General features: G+C 42.4%; 1 protein-coding gene across 4 annotated transcripts in view; it reads left to right on the top strand.

Moving 5' to 3' along the window:
* Positions 1-25,442, top strand: part of DAAM2 (dishevelled associated activator of morphogenesis 2) — a 228,822-nt gene that overhangs the window by 164,451 nt on the left and 38,929 nt on the right. For 3 of the 4 annotated variants that reach the window (XM_077925643.1, XM_077925642.1, XM_028724410.2), the window contains 9 exons: positions 233-299; positions 2,015-2,132; positions 3,517-3,655; positions 3,953-4,011; positions 5,086-5,270; positions 6,856-7,173; positions 14,620-14,727; positions 17,691-17,726; positions 18,609-18,715. In XM_077925643.1, coding sequence (XP_077781769.1) covers positions 233-299; positions 2,015-2,132; positions 3,517-3,655; positions 3,953-4,011; positions 5,086-5,270; positions 6,856-7,173; positions 14,620-14,727; positions 17,691-17,726; positions 18,609-18,715 — 1,137 coding nt within the window. The remainder of the gene's footprint in view (positions 1-232; positions 300-2,014; positions 2,133-3,516; positions 3,656-3,952; positions 4,012-5,085; positions 5,271-6,855; positions 7,174-14,619; positions 14,728-17,690; positions 17,727-18,608; positions 18,716-25,442) is intronic. The other variant, XM_077925644.1, reaches the window with a different exon arrangement.

Genomic DNA, 25,442 nt, shown 5'->3' with positions numbered 1-25,442 from the left:
TTTGGATTTAAAGTTCAACAAGCATTGAAATACTTTATTCTGTGGGAAGCATAACATTGTGAAAGTCAAAACTTAATATAAGCTCATCAGACCAAGTTGAATTAAGGAAAAGGTAGCACCTTTCCCTTTTTATCCTTTCTTTCAGTGGAAAACAGTCTTTCCCCATTCACCCAGCTTGCACTATTGCAAGCAAGAGGTGGATTGTATGACTTTATTTTATTCTGTCTTCTAGGCACTTAGATTTCTTTGAGATGGTAAGAAATGAAGATGACTTGGAACTTGCAAAGAGGTTTGAAGTGGTGAGTGTTTCTCTGGAAAGGCTTTTTTATTTTTTAAAAAAGTCAGAAAAGCTTTCCTGTTTGCTTTGGCTGTTTAGTATAAATTTATATGATTTCCCCCCCATTTTTCCATGTGGTGAGGATCTGATTTTCTCACAACTGAAGAGATATGGGTTGCTCTGTTTCTTATTTACAGTGCAGACGAAAAAAAAGCAGCCAGCAATGTTGACTGGTGGCACTAGATGAATTTAGATGATGTCAGGATTCTGTCTCTCAACTTCATGGCACCAAATACTTAAAGCTCCTCTGTCTAGTTGTTGTTTGTTCACCTGATCGTAATGTGGTTGCCTGTTCCAAGTATTTAGCAAATGTACTGGAGAGCCATAACAGGCTTGGACTTGGATGTTGTGGAAGCTACTGGCTTGGCTCGTCAGATTGGTCCCCTTCCATCTGTTGCTGTTGCTTTTTTCCTGTCTTTTGGACCTATAGTCTGCCTGCATTCTGGAGTCTTGTTTTCTAGATTATCTTGGACTTTACTCACTTAGAGCTGGAAGATGCTCCTTTGTGGGATAAATTGAATGTCCCTACAAGCTAGATGTTTGGAGTGACACTGCTCCGGTCTCATACTCTCTTGACTCGATGATGTAAGCTTCTGTTATTTAACCATACATGGAGCTTCTAAATTCAGCACCATCAATTATAGAGTCCCAGTGGACAGCTCCCTGCTCTTTGAGCCAAGCACCTGCCCCAGATTAGCTCTTGAGTTTCCAGTGAAGCTCTTTTTTCTTTCTTTTTACAAGCAACAAATAGCACACCAAAACAACAACGTATGGTGCTTTCATGATTTCAGTCAACACTATAGCTATGGAATTATGGTGCTTTTATTGCTTGTCCCTTAGGTTTGGGGTGGGGTTTTTTTAATTGCAGAAGCAATATAATTTTTTTGATGCATATTAATCTTTCCTGTTGTTAGTTATAAAGCATTTATTCCATATAGAAAAAGAATGGTTGTAGAACCACACAGGGCAGTTCTCATGGGGTGTAACAGGATTTGTATCCCCCCCATCCTTCCAAAATTTATCTGCCGGGTAGGAGTAGCACCACTAAAAGTCAGGTTCCTCCTCTCTCAGGCAAGTGGAGTAGCATGACATATTGCAGTGAGGAACTAGCTCCTTCAATACTATGGACTGAGCTGAATTGACCTTCAAAATCTCAGTGTTCAGTGATACAAAAATGCTACCTCTTGTGTTCAGCATGCAGCTCATTCTCATATATACACACCACTTGGTGCTGCTGATAGCAAGGTGTTATTATGTACACTTGTACCATCCCCGTGTGGATGAGATGGTTGGGCAGTGTTATAGAAGCGACCAACATGAATTTGACAGATCTCTGGGAGGCAGTGGAAGACAGGAGTGCGTGGTGTGCTCTGGTCCATGGGGTCACGAAGAGTCGGACACGAACTAATCAACTAAACAACAACAACAACCATCCCCATGTCTTGCCTTGTAAACCATATTCTGTCCCTAATTGCCTTAGACTTAATTTGTCATCAAAGTAACCCATCACTGCGAAGCCTCCTTCCCCCTCTTTTTCAGTTTGAAGCATATCTTCACAAATGGTGGTGTGCATTTCAGTCCTTCTGAGATTTTAATACTAGATGCCTCATAGGATTTCAAAACTAGGAGATTTCTCTTGTTTTACTCTGCACCTTCCCATGTTTCCTTTTGCTATAGGCACATATTGACACAAAGAGCGCCTCGCAGATGTTTGAGATGATCAAGAAGAGGTTGAAGCACACAGATGCTTATCCATATTTACTATCTGTACTCCAGCACTGCTTGCAAATGCCTTGTGAGTATATTTCTTCTCCCTGTGGGTACTGCAGAATTCCCTGATTGGGAAGATTTTCTGAATGACAGAAGTATGGCTTGTTGAATCCTTACCTTTCTGGAGCTTTAGAGAATTGGGCTCCCCTATAGTGGAACTCTAGTCAATCCACTCTTTTTTCCCTGAGCCCTACTTTCCATTGTGTTGTTTAGTGAGAAACCTAGCCAAGTCCATTCATATGAAAGTCTCTAATATGACCATTGAAAATATTCTTGAAAGTATTTGAGGATTGGCTGGTGAAAGAAGCCAGATGAGTTATCCAGTATGAGTAGGTGCTTAGTGTACAGCAAGGGTGAGGAATCTCAAGCCTAGGGTCTGAATGAGACCCTCCAGGCCTCTCTATCCGGTCCTTGGGACTTTCCTAAAGCCACACCCCTCACTAGACTTGCACTGCACTCTTTTTGAGTGCTTTTGTTTGACTGGAGCATGTCCTTGTGATAATGCGTCTTGCATGCTTGCACGAGGGATTTCTCATATTTCTTCTTATTCTTCTTTGTTTCCACTTAAGGTCTCCAAACATGAAGCAGCCACTTCTTTAAAAAGTAGTAGATGGATGCTGTCCAACTGGAAACCAAATCCTTCTTGATTAAATTATTGTTTATTAAGAAAGGCAAGGACATTTGTGCTCAGGGTCTGAGAAACAGGTGCCACCTTTAATTGACACAGAATGAAGTTATTTTTTTTTTAAAAAAAGAGAATTAAGTGGGAATTTCACAGAAAAGGCTTGGTTTTTGCTTGGCACCGCATGGGAATGGATAAGTAGAAAGTTCCCATGCCTTAATTAGAAAATCAAATTAGTAATTTCTCTTTGAGGCATATGATACAAATATGGGGATTGAAAGCCATCTGATTGAATGGCCTAGTAACAGCAGATTAGTTGCTTCCAATCAGTACAGTTAGGCAAAGGCTTGGTGTAGGATTAATATCTGCCAGGAATATTTGGTCATCTTTTCCACTGAAGTAGAAATTTGATTTCAGTAGCAAATATGAGATTCCTTATCCACTATAGCTGGTTTCAGAAATTAGGTTTGAACACAAGATAAAGGAGCTGGTGCGCATCTCCACAAAGTTCTCTTTCAAAGTGAATTCATTGAAGCCGTGAACTAGATAGTATTGATTTTTGTGGAGATATGGTTAGGATTGCACTGTTGCTTCCTCTTCCTGCCTGATGATCACATCCAGTGTGGCTCTAAAGGGAACTCACTAAAATAATGAATGGCTGAAGTAACCACAATAGGAACCAAGTCATCAAGAAGGGCTCAGTCTTAGCATTCAATGAAAATTTACAGGGATTTTCATCAAAGCCATTTATCTAGATGCACCTCCTCACTGACATTTGTCGTTGCAGATAAACGAAATGGGGGGACGTTTCAACAATGGCAGCTGTTAGACAGGATACTGCAGCAAATTGTTCTTCAGGATGAGCGAGGGGATGATCCTGATATAGCTCCTTTGGAGAACTTCAATGTCAAGAACATCATTAAAATGTAAGAAGCATGCTAACTGCCAATAGCCGAATATTATGCAGCATGTTAAGGACAAGGCCTGCTTTTAGATGACATTTCATCAGCATGGAGATAACCGTTCTTTGTGGATAAATGTCGCCTTTTCATCTGGTACAATTTGCATTCACATTGAGAATGTTAATTTTACCTTAGTAGGTTAGTAATAGTATTGAGAATACTATACTATTGAGTAGCTAGTTTTTTCCTATTCTCCTAGGAATATTTGTATTTAATTACTTGGGTATAGATCTAAGCTGATCTGGCTTTATCTCCATTCAGGTTGGTAAATGAGAATGAAGTGAAACAGTGGAGAGATCAGGCAGAGAAATTCCGAAAAGGTATGTGGTTGTCTTATACTCTGGATAATAGAGAGGGAATCTGATTGAACCACAGATCTCCAAGCAGTGGAGTGAATGACAGGGTTCTAGGGATGCATGATTGTGTAGGCCACTATTGTTCCTGTTTTATAGATGTGAATTGTGGCTAAAGGATAGGTGACTTAACCCAGTTGCCTACTGGGTGAGCTAGCATTTGAATGTAAATCTGATTCTGACATTTTGATAAAGCTTCCAGTTTTTGGGATGTCTCCTCATTAGAAAACACCTGCTGATTCTCATCAAAAACTGTACCTGCATCTATATCATAGGTGGGTAACCTGTGGCCATCCAGATATTGTTCGACTCCAGCTCAACCCCAGCCAAAATAGCCAGTGGTCAGGGATGAGACAAACTGTGATCCAACACCTGGAGAGCTACAGGTTACCTTCTAGTTTTAATGCAACTCCACAAACCAAGCCGTTTATAATCATAGAATCATAGAATTGTAATGTTGGAAGGAACCCTCAGGATCATCTAATCCATGGGTAGGCAAACTAAGGACCGGGGGCCAGATCTGGCCCAATCGCCTTCTCAATCCGGCTCACAGATGGTCCTGGGATCAGAGTGTTTTTACATGAGTAGAATTTGTCCTTTTATTTAAAATTCATCTCTGGGTTATTTGTGGGACCTGCCTGGTGTTTTTACATGAGTAGAATGTGTGCTTTTATTTCAAATGCATCTCTGGGTTATTTTGGGGGGCATAGGAATCCATTCATTTTTTCCCTCTTCAAAATATAGTCTGGCCCCCCCACAAGGTCTGAGGCACAGTGGACCGGCCCCCTGCTGAAAAAGTTTGCTGCCCCTGATCTAATCCAACCACCTGCAATGCAGGAATACGCAGCTGCCCCATACAAGAATCAAATCTTGGTGTTATCAGCACCACACTGTAACCAACTGTGCTATCAAGAATCAGCCTTTAGAATGTTTGAAAGTTTACATTTATGTTTCTCACCCATTGTTCCCCTTTTTCATGGCTTTTGACTGAGTAGCTTGTCTGAAATCATTCATCGCACTTTGGTCTTCTTTCCACGGCAGAGCATGCTGAGCTGATGAGTAGGCTAGAGAAGAAAGAAAGGGAATGTGAGATAAAGACCCAGGAGAAAGATGAAATGATGAAGACGCTGAATAAAATGAAGGACAAACTGCAAAAGGAATCTCTGGAGCTACGTCAAACCCGGGACCAAATGACCGACCTTGTAACTCAACTCAATGAGTTCTCGGTAGGATACAGGGATTTTTCTTCTCCTTCCATAGCATGCACAAACACAAAAAGAAAAGAGATACAGTGAAGTTCTAATTTTGTACATCTGCCCTTTTCTAAAGAGAAAGAAAAGTTTGCAAGTAGTTATACCCTTGCTGAAAGGTTCATGAACCCTCTGATAAAGAAAATAGAATCAGTAGCCATACATCAAATGCTTTCCGTTATTTTATTTTGCTCATCGCTTCAGTTTTAGTTTATTCCTTGTGGGATTATGCATGTGTTATGCTGTACCAAACGTGGGTGGCACTGTGGGTTAAACCACAAAGCCTACGGCTTGCTGATCAGAAGGTTGGCGGTTCGAATTCCCACGACAGGGTGAGCTCCCATTGTTCGGTCCCTGCTCCTGCCAACCTAGCAGTTCGAAAGCATGCAGTGCAAGTAGATAAATAGGTACTGCTCTGGCGGGAAGGTAAACAACATTTCCATGCACTGCTCTGATTCGCCAGAAAGCGGCTTAGTCATGCTGGCCACATGACCTGGAAGCTGTATACCAGCTCCCTTGGCCAGTAAATTGAGATGAGTGCCGCAATGCCAAAGTCGTCCGCAACTGGACCTAATGGTCAGGGGTCCCTTTACCTATACATATGCTGTACCATAAGGTAAGTGCTGTGTTTAGTTGTAAGTAACCCCAACTCTCTCTGCCCATTGATCTGTCTTGGGGTGTCTCCTGGTGGCTAACCTGTGCCCCTGCACCCACAACAGCAGGATGGAACAGAACAGACTTTTCTAGGTGCCTGAATGATAACAGAGATGGTGCCAGAGAAACGGATATGAAGGGGGAATTCCATATTTGGACACTACCTTAAAAAGTCCCTCTCCCTAGCAGCCATTTGCCTGATGTAAGAATTCAGAATGTTCCTGCTGTTGTAGGATGGAGTAGAGCTCCCACATGAGGCTGACATCCTGTTATATTTGCTGTTAGTCTGTGTTAGCTTTAAAGCCTGACCAGAAGTTCTGCAGTGGACAATTTTTGAGGAACCTTGAGAAGTCGAAAGCACATCTTTGAGGATGGCAGCAGGGGAAATATAACAAAAACATTGCAGAGGTGAAGACCGTACCAGAAGAGTATCAGCAGAGGCTTCTGCCTTATGTTTTTTCAAAACTTGTTTTGCTGCATCCGTGTTCCCTCCCCTCCACTGATGCCTCCCTGAAGAGTCCTACATCTTGGGAGGCATTGTGGGGAGGATAAAGCCACTGAGCTGCTATGCTCTGCCTCCATGGTCCAAGGCAGCAATGTTCCTGAAAACCAAGGGAGGGAGAGTTCTCTTGTCCTCAGGTCCCACTTACAGGTTTCCCATGGGCATCTGGTTGGCCACTGTGATGGCAAGTTGTTGTACTAGGTGGGCCATCGGCATGACCCAGGACTGAGAAGCACTGACATTGTGGCAAACATAGATAGACAAAGGGAAAAGGATTTTGCCAAAATTCTTTCCTGCTGCCTTTCAAAATGCCAGAACTGCCCCTCTCACACGCAAAACATCTGGCCTGAGAATGGACCTGTTTTTGATGCAACACTAATCAGAATGTTCTCTTCTTATTTTCAGCAAGGGGGCAGCATTTCCTTCCCTCCCCCTCCTCAGCTACCTCCTGGTGGCCCATTTGCCTCTTCTCTACAAGCTCCGGAGGTTTTGCCGCCGCCTCCACCACCACTTCCATTCTCCAGCTGCCCCCCTCCGCCCGCTCCACCTCCTCCCCCAGGAGGACCTCCTCCACCTCCCGGAGCACCGCCTTTCTTCAACATGGGCATGCCTCCCCTTTCCTCCGCCACCACCTTCAGCGGCACTGGGCCCAGTCTGAAGAAGAAATCAACCCCACAGCCGTCTCATCCGCTGAAGTCCTTCAACTGGGCCAAGCTGAGTGAGGTAAGGGGAAGGAGAGCCATTCTGTGTAGATCTTGTGACTGTTGCTTAGGTTTACCGGATATTGTCTGGTTATTTCTATTAAATTGGTTGCCTGAGAAGGAATTTCTAGCTGAATAACCTTCAGGCACAAAATGTTGTGGGTGAGCGTACAGGTCCTCACTGAAAGACCTTGGCAATTGTATTAATTTTATATTTGGCATCTTTGGATTGCTCTATATTTTAAAAGAGGTGTTGATGGATTTTGGATTGAGTGACATTTGGACTCGACCTACACACACACACACACATGCACACACGCCAGTCTGGAAGGAGTAGTTCCATTATAAGTGGAGTCTCACATTCCAGCCTAGCTCATAATGGGCTTTGCGCCTGGCTCCACCCTTCCTTCTGGCAAGCATACCCTTCTGAAGGTGAGAGCATATTACTTAAAGCCTGGATGCATTTGAGCATGCCCAGGAACATCATTTCCTGACCAAGAGTTGATGAGATTTGAAGTTCTGCAAATCTCCCAGTCAAATTCATTACATTTGGTGGTTCTAGAAACTTAATCTTTCATACTCCTGACAAGAAAGAGAATATGCTCAAGTGCCCCAAGGTTTTAAAGATAAAGTGTAAAATGCTTCTCCTTCCTTCCTCATTATTCATGGCCCCTCTTTGAAAGGACCAGGTTGATTCAGATGTGTGAAACGCTGAATAGTTGCAGGGATGATTTCTAAGAAAAAATGCAATATTGATGACAGCTTATGCATTATGTAATCATGCTTGAATACAATTCCCCTATTCTCTCCCAACCCTGGTAAAACTCTTCATAGTACATCCTTCTGGAGGAGTCTCCAGACTAATTTTTGCATGGCACATTCATTCTGTCCAAGATCTGTAACCTCTCCCACCCCTATATTCCCTCCTACCCCTGTTTCTCTCTTGGCATTGTTGTTTTCTTTTTTTAAAAAAAGAAAAAAACACACACAGATTGAACAGTGTCTGTGTTGAATTTGGGTGACTGCCTAGAAATCCACACTCTTTTTTAGACTCCAAGTCACTCAGGACTCAACTCAGGCATTTGGAATGAGTGTCCTGGGACCTCTGGAATGCCACAAGAATTCTCTCTCTCTCTCTCTCTCTCTCTCTCTCTCTCTCTCTCTCTCTCTCCCTCCCCCTCCAATTTCTTTTAAAATAAGATGAAGTGAAGTATTTGCTGCTCCGCCTGTGCTTGTCTGTCAGAGCCACGTGGGGCTGTGGGAGAGAATGTAAGACAGGGATTTATTTTCATTTTCAGAACACAGGACTTAGTGCTTCGAAGGAAAGATGTAACAACTACACAAACACACATACTAGTGGGAGGGGAAAATAAAGTAGAGAGGGACACACAGGTGTTTCTCTTTAGCATGCAGCCACCACAGACTTATCCTCCCCTCTGGTTAAGAGTGGAGGCAGCTGTGCTAATAAATGGGGGCTTCAGAGGTGAATGCAAATGCTATTTTGGGGCCTGCAAGAATAGTATTGGGAGGATATGATAAGCGTTTGCCATGATTAATATTTCTGGTTAGTGAATGCTTTTCTGTTTCCAGAGGTGGTGGTTCTTTAGCTTTAACTAGAAAGCTATCACATTCTATTCATTGTGTTGTATTTGTACAGGGCATGTGCTGTGGGGTGTTTATTTTTAATGTTGTGGGAGGGAATTTATTTCATCTCCTCACTGTCTCATCTGAAGTGGCACAGGCCTACAGCATCACATGATGCTGCCCTTCAACTCACACAGCTTGTTTTCCCCTTTAAAGTGGTGGGCTGATTTTAGTTTCAAAACTTCAGGTTGTTTGATTGCTCTCTCGTCATGTTCTTATAAGAGGCCTTGAGACCCCACCATCACCACAGAGCAAAGAATGCCATGTGAAAAATTCATGATCAATTACTTTTTCTCTCTCCTTGTACCCCTTTCCTTTACCTAAATCGGAACATGCATAACACCCAGAGCTGTTGCTTTCCTGGGGAGGGAGGACAATACTGTTGTTTTTCCCATGAGGGGCAGTTTGAGGGGGGGGCAACTTAGATGGAGGAGAGAGTACTGAAGAAAGGGATAAGGTAACCCTTCTCCTACATCAGGGTTTCCCTAATGTGGGTCTCCAGCTGTTTTTAGACTACCATTCCTATCATCCCTGACCACTAGTTGTAGTCCAAAAACAATTGGAGACCCGAGTTTGGGAAACCTTTTCTTAGATCTTCAGCTGTGAGCAATGGAGGGAGGGGGGTTCTTTCTGCAGTTGCATTTCAGTCAAAGCAAAAATGTAGGAAGATCCAATCTCAGGGTTGTATTCTGTGTAGCACTATGGTGATCATTATATTAGCACAAGGGTTGCTCCTTGCACAACAGAGCATTCTCCCCTTCTCCTGCTCCTCACCCTGAACATCCTGTACATCTGATCTGGGCTTCCCCCCAACTCTTCAGAACAGATTTAGGGATGGCGGTAGGCCTGTTGTGCCATTGCTCACCCTTGCTCTAAGGCAACTATTTAGTTGCATACTGCCCACAGATCTGAAGCACAGCATGTAGTTTGGCCCTCACAAATATTAACTTAAACTCTGGTTCAGCCTTTGGTCCACCAGCCCATCTTCTATGACCAGTAAAAATAAGAGAGTAGTGTCACACCATATGGCATCTGGCAGATGTCTATTCCAGTTCCTACTGGCTATTCCAAGGAATTAATTGAGATTGTGCAGCCTAAAAGGAACAATAATAACTGATGAAGAAATCTGGATTTCGCAGTGGGAGGCCTACCTTTTTACAATGTAGGGTTGCAGGACTTTATTAGGGTCACTGTTTAACAAAGGAGGAAAATACAGCTGTATTGTTTATCTTAAAGATGTGGAAATGTTTTCCAGTTCTTGTTGTCAAGCTGTTCAATTTACATCACTCTTGGGCCGCAAGAGGAAGACTTCAAAAAGAGCTGGGGTGAAGGATGCTTTTGTTTCCAGGGAGAAAACTGCAACAACTCACTAATTTCCCTTGACACCCTTACTTTTGTTACATTAACTCAGTCAGAAACATTTGATACTGAACACATGGAAGCATTGCACTAACTTGCCTGTGGTTAACACCTTCTATGAAATGACTCTTTAGAAACCTTAATACCAGGAGCAGCCAACATGGAGCCTTGCAGACATTATTGAACACCAACTCACATTAGCCCCAGCCAATGTGACTGATGGTCAAGAATGAGGGGAATTTTGCGGCAACCCCATGTGGAAGGCACCACATTGGCTACCCGGCCGCTTAAGAAATAGAACTGAAATGCTTCGGCATTCTGGAATAAATGTTTTGCTTGCTTCCCAGAAGGAAATGTGAGGCATACATTTCACCTCATAGACTCTAAAATGACAAATAAAACCCCTAGGGTGCCCAAACTTTTTCCAAAGAAGGCCAGATTTGATGAAGTGAACATGCATGAGGGCCGACCAAAGTTGTTGAGCTTTTCTTAGGATTGAAGTTGAGCTTTTTTTACAATTTTACCCCAGGACATGTACTGCCACGGGGGCCTGATTAAGTCGACTAGCAGGCCGCATTAGGTCCCTGAAACAGACTTTTGACATGCCTGCCTGTGGCGATCACACAGGGTCCCCAGACGTTTGACGGTCTATTGATCCCTGTGCCACCACTATGATCACTTCCCCGCTGCCACCAACCCGTTTCTCTCGGGTACACCCTGAGTCCAGACAGTTGTTAACATTAAAACAAATAATCAAGTTTATTTTATAAGCATGAACAAGTTTATGGTTTCAGTTACTTTTTCTTGTCAGTTTCTTATCCTTAGTTTCCTAATAACTGCTAATTGATTATCTCAACTGTCTATCTGACTCCTCCTATCAGTTTCTCTCACTCTCTCACATCAAAACTCGACCAACCCACAGACTTATCCTCCCTCTTCCTTCTCCAACTCCCAACTGACTTCCACGCAACTCCAACTCTAACTCTAACTCCTCCCCTCGTGTTCCCACTGGCCAATCACTTCACACTCATTTAACCCTTTCCTTATGACCCACCTAGGAGGCAAACGCCACACTGCCCTAGATGGATGAAATTTTGGAGACAAAGACACTTGAAAGAAAGGGCCACGGTGAAGAAGAAGGAAATAATGAAATAAAGCAATGTTTGTGGATAGCTGTGGGGACTTTGTGCATAATGAATGTACCTGACGAATTCATAGTTTGCAAGGATGAGGAAGTGAACAATTCATGCTGAAACTTGTACTGCCTTTTCAGTGAAATAAGCACGTCCCATTTCCTAACAAGAACTCCCTTCAAAAGTTCACAGTAACCTGGAATATGTCATTTGCTTGGGTACAAGGGTATTCTGTTGAGGGAGGGGTCTCTGGCAGAGATGGTCAACCCTCCATATACCATTGGACTCTAGTTCCCATCAACCGCAGCCAGCATGGCCAGTGCTCGGAAATGATGGGAAGAGTAGTCTCAGCAACATCTGGAGAGCCACAGATTCCCAATTCCTTGTCTATGGTTTCGGCCAGGGAAATAGCCAGTTGCACTGTAAAAAAGTAAAGACTTGGCAATGAGTCTCTTCTGCTGTCTATAGCCAGGCCAAAAATGAATGATAAATCACAGTCCTCAGCATGTTCTTTTGATCATGAACAGGCCTTGCATCCCCATGTTCAAAATTCATTCCATTTTCCTTGATCCTCTTTTCATGGCAAAACAGAGATTAGTGCATTTAGGGCAGTTGACTGCATGCTTGGGTTTGGGTTTATGATGTAGTTTGCTAGCAAGAGGGCATAGAAACAAACCATTTTGTAGGGAGGCATCCTGCTATGACCATTCTCTGTGCTTCGCTTATCTCTAGTTTCTCTCCCAGAGGACTGTACTTTATTTCAAGTATGTCAGTGCACAGTGACATGAGGCAATGGGATTGTACAATGCATTTGAGAAACAAATCCTCTCTGCAGGGCCAGTTCCTTATAAAGATGTACTCTGGTTAATTGCGTGTGCTCCAAATACTTTTTGCTTTATGTCTTAGGCAATCTCTGGGGAGTCCTGGGAAATTTTGTTCACAGGTCTGATTTCTCATAATGGACTAAAACTTTTTGCATAGCAGAGAAGCCAGATAACTAATTCTCCAAGGTTCACATGGAATAAAAATATCTCATTAAGCGGGGAAATGGAATGATGCACAGATGAAGTAACTTTTTTAAAAAGAACCAAAAGAACAAGAATTTGTTGTATTTTTATATTGCTGATTAGCGACCATAACTATGTTTCTGGAGCTAAGGGAATAATTTGTCATTAGGTGAATCTTTTGTTTCACTCGCAATACTCAGTCATTTTGACTGATGAAAAGCGGCTACAAATTTCTTAATTCATAACTGAGCAATGAGAATGCAGTGTAAGGACGTTGTCTGTCCCAGCCGTCCATTTTCCCATGAGTAAAAAGGGTCAGCACGGGAATGGGAGGTTTCCCTCCACCAGGAAGTTTTACACAGGAAGGTCAAGCTAGGCAATAATAGAGAAATATAAATTTAGCCATTAATATCTGTTTATTTTTTCATTTGTACTACTCAAATGGCGAAAATAGTGGTTTTTTCCCTAAAATTGCTTCCCCAAAACTTGTTTAACTTGTTGCCTTACTAAAGTAAGGCATAATTTCTTAAGTAAAGGCATAATTTGATTTAGAATAATTTGGTCTGAGGCCTTGTCATTCAGTGACATGCTATTCTACCCAGTATTGAAAATAGGTTGGGCCAATTCTGGAAGGTTAAAGAGCTATTTAGTGGAGACAGCCAGAGAAAAAAATGAAGTTTTGGTGACAGCAGTGGACATAGCAAAAAGGATGGTTTGGTTTGTTGTCCTTAACTCTCATGGTGGAGCCTGTGCTGTCTCATGAATATAAGCATTGCTCCCATGGAAAATTTAGTTTTCCAAAGTTCAGCTTTTGAGCTTCTCGCTCCATGAAGAAAATATTTAGGATTCTCCCAGAAAAACTGATGCACCTCTAAGTAGCTCCAATAATCTAGGGGCACAAGTCAACTTTGGTCATCTCAGCTCCACACTTCGGATAAGGACCAACACTTTTGATGAGTGTGAGCACTCATATCTTGATAAGTGTTGTGGGTACCAGCATAAAATGACTGCCATGGGCTGCAAAAAAAGAGGTTATGGTATTTCATACCAGCTAAAAAAGCACTGATATGGGAGTACAGCTTTGCAGACCAACCAGCCACCTCAAGACAGTGCAAATGCACATTGCTATGCCTTTTTTTAACTTCTGTATTTCTTAAAAAAAAACCTTTTCCTTCCTTTAATCATCTTATTTCTTAAAAGGCTCTGCTCTTTTTGCTCTGACCATCAACTTGTTTCCTTTCTAGCATAACACATTTCTCTTGCTCTTTTTAATGACTGTGAGTGGGAAATGGAGGCTGTTCCTAATTAATTCAATAATGAAGTGTTAATGCACTTTGTTGTGTGAGTGCACTTCAGGAACTTTCAGGCCAGGAGCCTTTGAGAGGTCTCTTTGGTAATCTTTTCTTTGGGACCATAAGACACCACATGCTGTGAAAATCATCATTGTTGCCAATGTGATTTCCTTGAGTCCTCCCCCCCCCACGAACATTTCTGTGTTCTTTTTAAAGTCTCCAGTTCTTTAGCATAAAATTAACAATTTTACATTAACAGTGCCTTTGTTCATTGATGTTGGGGACACTTCACAGTTAAACAAAAAAACTGCAATGAAATTCTTTTGCAAGCAGATTTTAGAGTGCAGACCAAGAAGCAAGGCTCAGTGGCTTCCAAACAAACGTGGATTCATAAGGCATGTTTAAAAACATGGCTTCCATATCCTGTCTTGTTTTGAAGCCATTAACCATAGTTTCTAGCTCCACAAAGGGTGGGATTCAACGTTGCACTATTATAGATGTCCCATCTGTGCAAGAATGTCAGCTTCCGGGACAGAACATACCAGTCTCCTCCTCCTGTGCTGTTCTGGGGGGTTCTTCCGACATGGGGGACACAGGTATGGGGGAGGGAAGCCCCATGGTGCAAGTTGGAAGCACAGGGCGCTTGCTGATGGGGTTCAGTAGGTGAATCCTGCCCAGTGCAATGGGAAGCTATGGTTAAGTGATGGATCCTGGCTTGTTTTGCTACTTAGAGAATATAGCAGATGAAGAGAACTTGAGCATTAAGCCACCATTTCTGGTTTGGTGTTACATGTTACAGTGTTAACTGTAATTAAATGGATTGGGAGAAGACTACATAATGATACTCACTCATCTGATTCTTCTGAAGTGCACAATTTCCCTCTGCCTTTTTCCTGCTGACCTTAAGTGGGGTTTGACCTTAATAATTCTCCCTCTCCCCCCCTCTCTCTCACTCTCTCTCTCACACACACACTGCTTCAAGCCTTCATTGTTATTTGTTCCCTGAATGTTTCTGTATCTCTTTGGACTGTAGGAGAAGATACATGGCACAATCTGGCATGAAATTGATGATTTAAGGGCTTTCAAGATGCTGGATTTGGAGGATTTTGAAAAAATGTTCTCAGCTTATCAGAGACACCAGGTAAGGCGTTTTCCTTTCATTTCTTGTCACTCTAAACCCTGAGCTTCCTGGGCTTCTTTGCAGAAATAGTTTCCAGGACTGAGTGCACCAGTGGAGAGGAGCAAGCAGTGGGGACTGTTTTCTCATAGATTTCAAAGTAAGCAAGGCCAGCTGCAGGTAGGAAGGGGGCAGGACTGAGCAAAGTTCCCTCCAGTTGGCTCCCTCCTCCATCAGTGAGTTCTGTTGGGCACACCTAGTGTTGGTGGCAGCCATCAGTATGGTGCAGAGGCACTGGGGAATCATGGGAGATGGGCCCTCAACCAAGCCATCTGGTTTTGCTTGGAGCAGCAGGCTGAGAAATAGCATAAAGCAGAGCCCAGAAGTGACATTGGCAGTGGTCTACCTGACAGTGGCTCAGCAGCTTCCCAGGGATGCTAGATGTTGACCTCAGCCCCGAAGCTAAAGACAGGAGCACAATAAAGCAGCTGTGTTAACATTATCTTGGATTAAAGCAGGATGTGGAACCTGTGGCCTTTCGGATGTTGCTCAACTGCAGCTACTATCAATCCTGACCATTGGCTGGGGCTGATAGGAGTTGGAGTCAAACAGCATCTGGAGAGATCCAGGTTGACTACACCTGCTTTAAACTCTGCAGTTGCATCTAACCTTAGTGCGAAATAAAGGAAAAAGCAAGCAAGCAGTTATTTGAACTTGTAGCTTGTTTGGGGTTCTTATTGTTATCTCAGACTTGATCTTTGTATCCAGTGCTACTGATTTTGTGTTTTCTTCTTTTCTGTTATGCACTAGCTCTTGCAACCCTACTCCTCTTGAATAAAACTTTCTGAGCAATTAGAGTTTTCAGTAGTGAGATTGGATTAGTTTGGCTGGGGGGGGGGGTCGCTTCACTTATTTCCCCCTTTCTTTTTCTTTCCAACAAATGAGTTACAGATTATAACATTAGCAACATTATTTTAACAGCAGCTGTTTATTAGCATTTCTGTCTCCTTTTCTTGGAAAGCAAGTCACCTGCATTCTATCTGCCTCTGATGAATGAAATTCAGCTAGAACAGTACCATGGAGTTTTGCCCTCCCCCCATCCTGCCTGCTTCCCAAATTCTTTCCTAACTATTGGAATGTATTCCAAAAACATGGTCTCTTCCAAATGTCTTGAAACAGCCTGCTGTTGTTAAAATGACAGCCCAAAGGTGCTTTGTAACCTAAATCATTCCTATCCAATAATATAAAGTGGTGGACCCTATTATATAATTTCCCCCCTTTTAGTGTGGTATCACAAACAAAATACAAAAAGAGCTATTTCTAATTTTAAATCCTCTGACATTTTCTCCTGTTCCAGCTATTACGACATGGAACCAATGAAAGTTATTAGTGAATAAATCCATAAACCTCCCTGACTACAACACCTCTTAGCTCCCCCTGGATTGGGGCCATTTTATTTGTGTGAATCTCTGCAAAATGCACTTTTTGGAGGACAAGAAAGTTCTGAAGATTTGGCTGGCCATTTCTGAATTAACGTGGAAACTTCAGTTTCCATTCTGCCTTGGGTTTCCCTGTTTTCTAACTGGCACAGCTCCTGCCAGTCAGTACAACTTGCCACCGACAGCACACAGTCTGCTCTGTCTCTAGGCGCCACTTGAGATTAATCTCTAGCCGCCTTGGCCAGGAGTTCATGAGTGTCTTGCTGCTCAGTTCAGAAGGGGCCAGGCCTTTGTAAGCGTTCCAACTGGACATGTGCAAAGGCTCAATTTTTTTGCAGGCACTGGGTTTGAATGCTCACAAAAAAGCTCAAAGGATTCTTGCAAATGTGCCCTTTGTTATCTCACCTTTTCCTGCCCAGAAACCTACCTTTGGGCAGGATAGGGCAAGGCTGTAGAGGCAGTTGGGTGATCTGGCAGGGCATCTTATCTCACTGGGAGCTGGGGCTAAAAGTCCTAGAATCCTTGACAGAAATGTTGTGCAGACTTGTGGTTCCAATTACAGTCCTCTGTTAGGACCTGGAGAACATCTACTACCACCTCCTTTCCTTACCCAAAGATAGTTTTCTGGGCCTTTGGTAAAGGAAAGACAGCAGAGGCGTGCAAATGATCACAGCTTCTTAAGACTGCAGTTTAAGATCCTGGCTTGTTCCAAACCTGGAAACTTCCTGCTTTGAATGTAATTGGGTGGGTGGTTATGTGAAGACATCCTAGTTTATCATGGTGCACCAGGAAGGGGCATTGCAGGGGTGAAAAGCTTGTGGATATCTCTGCTTATAAAACTTAGCCCGAATTTGTGACTTTTAAACTTTAAACAAATGCATCCAGATTCAAACGTCAAAGCAAATCCTAGTTCTTTTGTTCTTGAGAGAGAGCATGAATGAAGCATTTCTTTCTTCAATGCAATTAATATGGTATTAATATGTCTCTTCTCGCTTTCCTTTATATCAAACTGTTCCTTCATCCTTTGAAAAGACAAAGGGTCTGTTCTCCCCTCCCTAGAAATGTATCTGCTGTTAGTTATAAAAGGATGAGACAATATTACTCAAATGCTTAGTTTTGAGTAGAATTTACTTTGAACTCCCTGACTAATCCTTGTTAGGCAATTCAGTGCATTCATTCCTTGCTTTAAAATAGTGGTTATATGGCTGTTGCAGAAAGGAGTTCAGAGGCTTAGACTGCAGTTCTTCAACTCCATAGGACCAGCTGTTCTGAGCAGATGTGCAAAGGATTGCACTGATAATTACTGTCTGCAGTATTTTTGCACAAAATATGCAAGCTCACTGCTTATGTACTTGCCGAGAGAAGAACAGACCTGGATGTATTTCCTCTTTGGTTCTTTTCATAAAAAAAAGTCATTTTGCTGGCATAGCGTTTTAATCACATAGGAAACCCAAATGCTGTTGCTTTGGTAAACTCTGTGCCTTTTATTGCTGTGGCTAACTGTTGGCATGTTTCCTTCTCTGTTCTCTTCGAATCCTGCCTGAGTAGGACCTGCTAACTAACCCTCCTTCTTCCTGTAAGCAGGTGAGTACTGTCTGTCCTCTGTCTGACTTTCAGAGTTCTATTCCACTGTTTACATTAGCAGACTCAGCAGAAGCAGATGCACGACCGACACTGTTTACTGCATGAGAAACCCTTCACTTTTATTTGCACTTTAGCAGGTGGAGAGGAGATAATAAGGATTTCCTTGCATGAATTTCAAGGGACGGAGGGAGCATGGAAAACCACTGTCCTTTTCACGTATCTTGCTCCATTCCAAAGAACCTGCCCGGTGTTTTCCTCTTTGGGCAGAAGTGGAGAGATTTTATTCAATGTTCACTATTTATTTGTAATCCACAACTGGTACCTGATTTAGCATTGCTTGGTTTTTGGGGGACACATTGTGTTTCTTGGGGTGCCAGGGCATGCACAGCACCATAATGCATGTGGTTTTTTCCTTAGTTCTTTTTATAATAATAATAATAATAATAATAATAATAATAATAATAATAATAATAATAATGTGGTGTAAAATTAATTGTGCTATAAAACTTTAATTCAACCTGCACATGCAATCCTGTTTACAGTGCTGGGAAAGAGAGGAGAAACAGACCTACTTTATACATCTAGACATATGCACACACACAACGCACACATAATCCTCAGTGTTTGTAAATGTACCATTATCTGCAAGTAAATGTTTCTGGTTTAGCTGGTGAACTAGGACAGAGAAATCTACCCTAGGCTTCCTTAATCTTCCCTTTCATTACAATCCTGCATCTCAGATGGATTTCCACACAAGTTCAACTCTTTGGGCTTAGAGCACTGGCTAGCTAGTGGCACTTCTGCACTGGCAGAAAAAAAAGGAGGAGGAGGAGGAAAAATAAATGGCACTGATTTTCATGGTTTTTTAAAAACTATTTATAGAAGGAAATGGGATCAACCGAAGATTTGTACCTGTCCACCCGAAAGGTCAAAGAGCTTTCTGTGATTGATGGCCGGAGAGCACAGAACTGTGTCATCCTCCTTTCCAAGTAAGTTTGCTTGACCCTGAACTTATTTGGGATTTGCTTTCTGGTTAGGGATATAAGACGGAATCATTTTTCAGTTCACCTTATATTTGTCACATGCAGTGCTGTTTCTGTTCCACTGCAGTTTATCTTATGCAAAAAATAATTATAATTACATTATTTGTCTTATTTTCCACTGTGGTGAAATTATGTAAGTTAAGTTTTCATTACATTATTCTACCCCGTTCATTTAAGTGCGAAGGAAACAGTCTGCAGATGACAGGAACACAATCAATTGCATCTCATTTGCAGACTGAAAGCAGCAGCAATAGCAAATGCCAATAATATTTGCTGGATTGATTTCTATTCTGGACATGGGACATACAAGTGAACACTAGTATTTTCTATTACCATTTTCATTTTCATTGGAATTCTTGACATCACTATTTCTGATTAAATTGTAACAATGCAAATCATGAAATGATGCAAATCATGTTTTTAAAGTGATTTTACTATTTATTTGATTTTGTATTGTAAGATGGCCAAGAATATATTTGAAGGGCAGGATATGAATTCCTATAATGACATAAACAAATAGGCTTGTTGGCTCATTAATTAGTTTATGCATTGCGGTCTAGCAGATTTTTTATTTTTATTTTACTTCCAGTGCTCATATTCCTCATTGCTGTATACCCCAAGATACTATAAGCTGCTTGTATTAAATCTCTTTTAATCAAATGCTTCCAGTCTAAAGTGTCATAGTCATTAAAAAAAGAGACAAAATGACAGTTTGGTATATTAAGTACAATAGTTTCTCAGTCATTTTTTCACGTCTTTATAAATAAGTGTTCCAACTGTTAACATTATTTTTAGCCCTTATTATTTTTGCAATATAATCACATTTGCAAGTCTAATAATATGCAAATGCTTTATTTGCACATGAACTAGTGTGCAAACAGATGGTGCATTGGAATTTTTGGCATGTGTTTGTAAGTAGCTGTCCCATTGTGCTTGGCGGCAGCAGCAGGGAAGCCAAGGACTGAATTGTTTGGTTGTGGAGATGAGACTGCCATTTCTATTTTTAGGAAGTTTCAGACTAATTAGTAGCGTTGTCATGACTGCGTGGGAACCTAGGTAGCTGCCTTTTGCTGGCGTCACGACTTTTGCCACATCTAGCCTTGTATTGTCAACACTGACTGGCAGCAGCAGGAAGGCAGAGAATCTTTCCCAGCCCTACCTGGAGATTCTAAGGATTGATCCTGGGGCCTTTTGCAGGCACCGAGCTCTAGCCCTCGCATCTGAAGCAAAGCAAAATCGTCGGTGCAAAAAATAACAAATTTATCTAACTTTAAGGGTTGCACCTAAGTTGCACTCAGAGCTAGACCTTGTGAAATCATAGGTAACTTAAGTTACCTCTGACTACCTTAACTCTCCAGGGAAGTTCACCTGGCATCTTCATTAAACACCTTTAGGCCCCAGGCAAAAACATTCCTTTCCAACCAGGCCTTTGGTTGATCCAGTTTACATCCTATGCCCTTTTAAAGTGTGTGTGTGTTCTTTTTGGGGGGGGGCGCTATTGGGTGTTTTGTGATTTTATGTCTTGATTTTATTCTGTGAACCACCCTGAGACCCCCAGGTACAGGGTGGTATATAAATTCAATAAATAATAATAATAATAATAACTCCATTTCTTTTAATGGGTCTCCTCTGAGCAGGTAGTCCATTATTTCCAGTTACTACTGCTTCTAGTTTTAGAGGCTGAGGAAAAGAGGCTGTTTGAGAGGGATTTCTCCTGTTAGACTGTGGCAAAGTTGGAATAAAGCAAAACAAACAAACAAACAAACAAACAAACAAACAAACAAACAAACAAACAAAAACAGCCCTGCCAGGAGGCTGGGACTCCTACTTCTCTGAATCACTGCCTGCCCAGCATGTTAGTAAGGACCATTTGGGTGACATTAACAACAGCATAGGTGCTTCAAAGATTACAAGAAGAGCACTTGGTCCCACAATATGAGACCTCTTGAAAGACCTACGTTGGCTCCCAGTACATTTCCAAGCACAATTCAAAATGTTGGTGCTGACCTTTAAAGCCCTAAACAGCCTCGGTCCATTATACTTGAAAGAGTGTCTCCACCCCCATCGTTCAGCCCGGACACTAAGGTCCTTCTGGCGGTTCCCTCATTGCGAGAAGCCAAGTTACAGGGAACCAGGCAGTGGGCCTTCTCGGTAGTGGCACCCACCCTGTGGAACGCCCTCCCACCAGATGTCAGAGAGAAAAACAACTACCAGACTTTTAGAAGACATCTGAAGGCAGCCCTGTTTAGGGAAGCTTTTAATGTTTAATATACTATTGTATTTTAATATTTTGTTGGAATCCGCCCAGAGTGGCTGCAGAAACCCAGCCAGATGGGTGGGGTATAAATAAATTATTATTATTATTATTATTATTATTATTATTATTATTATTATTATTAAATTCTGACAGAGGGGATACAACAGAGACTGCTAGATGGAATGGTGGCAAACTGGAAAAGAATGTTTCTGATTTCGGATTAGGAGAGGTGTTTTTAGGAGGGCTTTGGAGAAAGAAAGAGTTTTCATCCAACATATCTTCAGGGAGGTATTTGTCTTAGAGTGCAACTGTGTTGACTTTTAAATCCCCTCTCCTGAAGGCACTTGTTCCACATTATCATTTAATCCCCCTGGCAGAAGGCAGCTACACTGTTACTTGCAAGTTATTACTCAGAATCCAAATAATCACATTTGTTGAGCCTGTAGCATAACTGGAAGATATCTTGGTAAATCCTTCCACACTTGAACACAACTGATCCATAAACCATTATCTGGATTCATCTGGATTGTCATTTAATCTGAATTGGGAGCTCGTTTTTGGCAACGGGCATCTCTTGTGCCACTCCCTTAACCTCAGCATCTTGTTCCATGTTTCAGCTAAGGCCTGATTAAACATGTTTTAAAATGGGATGCAGGCAACAATGTAAAGGGATTTTGCCACTCAGCCTCTTGGCTCTTCTGGCTTCTTCCTTGTCTCCTTCTGTGGACTAGCAAGGCTTCAGAATGAGAGCCTGGTGGGAGGACGGTGTCCCTACCTGCTGTTCCCCCTGGCCTCCCATGGAGTGCTTGGCAGGACTGCACTTTTGAACATTGTGAAAATGCAAACGTGTAAATTGAGAGCACCACATTACATCCCGAGCACCGTCCCCTGCTTTCAGGTGCCCCCTCTCTCTTTCAACAGCTGCTTTCATTTGGCTGTAAATGTTGCGTAGATCTTTGCAGTTTATTCCCCTTCTGTTTACACGGTGCTGTCATGCCCTTTAAAGTGAAATGGCTGCACAGAGAGTTCCCCTGCATGCACACACACTACTTGAAATGTTTTCAGACTGTCTTCGAAAGGGTCAGGTGGGGCTTGTGTTTCATAGGACCTAAGAAAGCGAAAGCTGGCTGGTGTGGGAAATAATCACATCTCCTTTGTCCCCACCTTCCCTTTTAACAAGACTGGGGAAGAAGGTATCAATCAGAGCAGATGAAAATTGGATTATTTGCTGGCCCGTGGCAGTGCAGAGAGGAATTTGTAGCTCTCTTTCAGAGTCACTTTGCTCCTTCTCAACACTTTGCCTTTTCCAGTGCAGTGGTACCTCGGGTTACAGATGCTTCAGGTTACAGACTCCGCTAACCCAGAGATAGTACCTCAGGTTAAGAACGTTTCTTCAGGATGAGAACAGAAATTGTGTGGCGGCAGCGGGAGGCCCCATTAGCTAAAGTGGTACCTCAGGTTAAGAACAGTTTTAGGATAAGAAGGACCTCCAGAACGAATTAAGTTCTTAACCCGAGGTACCACTGTAGTTGAAAAGTAATGCAGCACTGCATGTCATGTATTTTGCTCTTAAATGTGTGTTTCTCTCATGCATATAGTGAAATTCTCTTTCATGGGTACGTATACAATATTCAATACATCTTTGCGTATGATGTTCATGTGCCAATTAATATAAAGATTGTGGGCTGTATCCAATCATATTTCTCTGCTGGCAAAAGCTTCCTTGACTGAGCAGGCTTCTTTTTCATTGATCTTCTTCCCTTTGTAACCTTGTGTGCCCCTTTGCCAGATCTGCTACAGAGGGGTAGCGGTCCCTTTGGAACCCAGGCCTGAGGTTCCCCTGAGCTAGAAGGATTGGTGACATGAATCAGTATAAGGCAGCTTTCTATGTCTGTGGGAATGGGAGAACTAGGGGAATGATAGACGAGATAAGTGTTTGCAGTTCCATGGGAGCAATAAGAGGTATACCAGCAGACAATGAGACTGATGGTGCAGTCTTTTGGACCTGGAATCTATTCAGCTTTATAGAATGAAGTCCTTGGTGTGACTGAGAAAGACTAGACCTCCTTAAATCTGGAGCAAGACAGATTTCAGCCATTTTCAGGAGCCATTTGTTGCCTTGCCTTTGGAGACAACCCCCCTCCCCCTTCTTCATTTTCTGCATCAGAATTTAGGCTATCATTCAAACCCCTCTTCCCGAGGGGAAGTGCAAAGGAAGATCGGCATTGCATGTATGGTGCACACTGCTTGTAAGGCTCAAAGCCATGAACCTCTCAGAAGGTTTTTCTTTCCTTCATTTTTTTAAGAAAGCTAACTTATTTGATGGATGACCTTACCTCCATTTCAGTGCCTAGTAAGCTCTCTAGTTAAATCAGGCAAGCCATGTGAAGCTATCCTGTCTTAAATCTCTATCAGCAGGCTATGTGCTCAGCTTAGCTCTCCATATATCACAGAGCCTTGTGTGGACTCATGCTTTCCCCACCCCCACCCCTTTCCCCTCTAGTTTAATATATTGTCCAAAGCCAGCCTTAACCCAACCTGATGCCTTTCAGATGTTTTGGACTCCCGGTTCCCATCATCTCCAGCCAGGTATGGCCAGAGTTTGCAGTCCAAAACATCTGGAGGGCACCAGGTTGGGGAAGGCTGATCAAAGCTGTGCAACCTGAGTCTTAAAATGCACTTTGTATTGATGTCAGTGGCAATGCGGGAAGTAAAGCGGATAAGAAGTATTTGTAATACTAATGAGCCTTCTGGCCAGTGTAAGCTTGATATTCACATTACAACTCCAATTGATGGAAGTACTTCTTTAAACTATAGGTCTGAAAAGCACCTTGCCTCCCTGGTGCTGAAGTACACAGATCCTCTTTAAAAACTGCCAGCAACCAATATATAACTCCTCACTTCCTAGCATCCTAGCAGTAGCTTCCTTGTAGTAAGGCTCCTCCATGGTGTGATTAACAGATGTTGCCTAGTTTCCTAGATGAGGCTGCTGCTGCTTTATGACTAATGTTAAGGCCCAGGATTTCTCTGTCATCTGGAAAGTCAAGCGCTGGGGCTTTCCCCCCTCTTATCAAACAAGCATAAATCCAGAGGGGCCAAAGACGCAGGTATTAAGCCTCAATGGCAGGCTTCCTCAACCTTGGCCCTCCAGATGTTTTGAGACTAGAATTCCCATCATCCCTGACCACTGGTCCTGCTAGCTAAGGGTCATGGGAGTTGTAGACCAAAAACATCTGGAGGGCCATGGTTGAGGAAGCGTCCTCAATGGCATATTGTCCTTTTTCTGAAACCTTGTATTCTTGTCTCTCTGACCCTCTGCTTAGTCATCCATAAGTGGTCTGAAACAAGGAAGTGTTTAACAGAAGGCGATAGTGAAGTTTTTTTGTTGAATAGCTATGATATGATTCATATAATACTTGCCCCGTGGACACTTCGGTCCCCTTTCTGCAATCTGTCAGGTTCTGGCTACGAGCCTGCTGTTTTCTGTAAGATGAGCTGAGCTATATCAAATTGGGAACTTTAAGAATGCGCTAAGCTGGCGGCTTGTTTCTTTACCCAGCTTTCCTTTGCAGTGCTGAGGGGTCCATCAGAATGGATGGAGATAGTGCTTGCTGCTCAATCCCTGCAGTCAGCGAACTGGCATTTGTCACATTGTCGAACTTTGCATGATTGTTGCAAACAAAGAAACTTGACTTCAGGTGTGGCGTGCAGGTGTGTAACAAGGTGAATAAAAATGATGGGAGAAGAATTAAGATGACTTTTCCCTTTGAAAAATTCCCTTATTTTTATCTACGTATTTCTTTTCACCTACTTCTGCCATCTATATGAGCTAGTATTCAACAAAGTTTTACTCAGATTGAAATCTGAGTAATTGAAATCAAACATTATTAATCTGAGACATTGAAATCAAACATTACTAATTTTGGTTCATGCATTTCAATGGGTATACTCTGAGTAAAATGTAGTTGAATGCCACCTCATGTTCTTTACTCTTCATCACTAAGATATCCCCTTCTCCTACCCATATAAAGAAAGAGGTGACCAATGAGCAAGGTGGACCAGGTCGTTACTGGTTTTGCCTATGTTTTGCCCAGATTTTAAGGGCTGGTTCTTAGTTCTACAGTGGTACCTCGGGTTAAGTACTTAATTCGTTCCGGAGGTCCATTCTTAACCTGAAACTGTTCTTAACCTGAAGCACCACTTTAGCTAACGGGGCCTCCGACTGCTGCCGTGCCGCCGGAGCACGATTTCTGTTCTCATCCTGAAGCAAAGTTCTTAACCTGAGGTACTATTTCTGGATTAGCAGAGTCTGTAACCTGAAGCGTATGTAACCCGAGGTACCACTGTACTTGAATGTAGATACCTAATAACAAAATGCCCATCAAACCTGAAGGTCATGTGCATGTAAAATTCAGG

Source organism: Podarcis muralis, chromosome 3 (assembly GCF_964188315.1).
Source record: "Podarcis muralis chromosome 3, rPodMur119.hap1.1, whole genome shotgun sequence".
NCBI lineage: Eukaryota > Metazoa > Chordata > Lepidosauria > Squamata > Lacertidae > Podarcis > Podarcis muralis.
The sequence above is the reverse complement of the archived record's forward strand: the minus strand, read 5'-3'. Positions and strand labels throughout refer to the sequence as shown.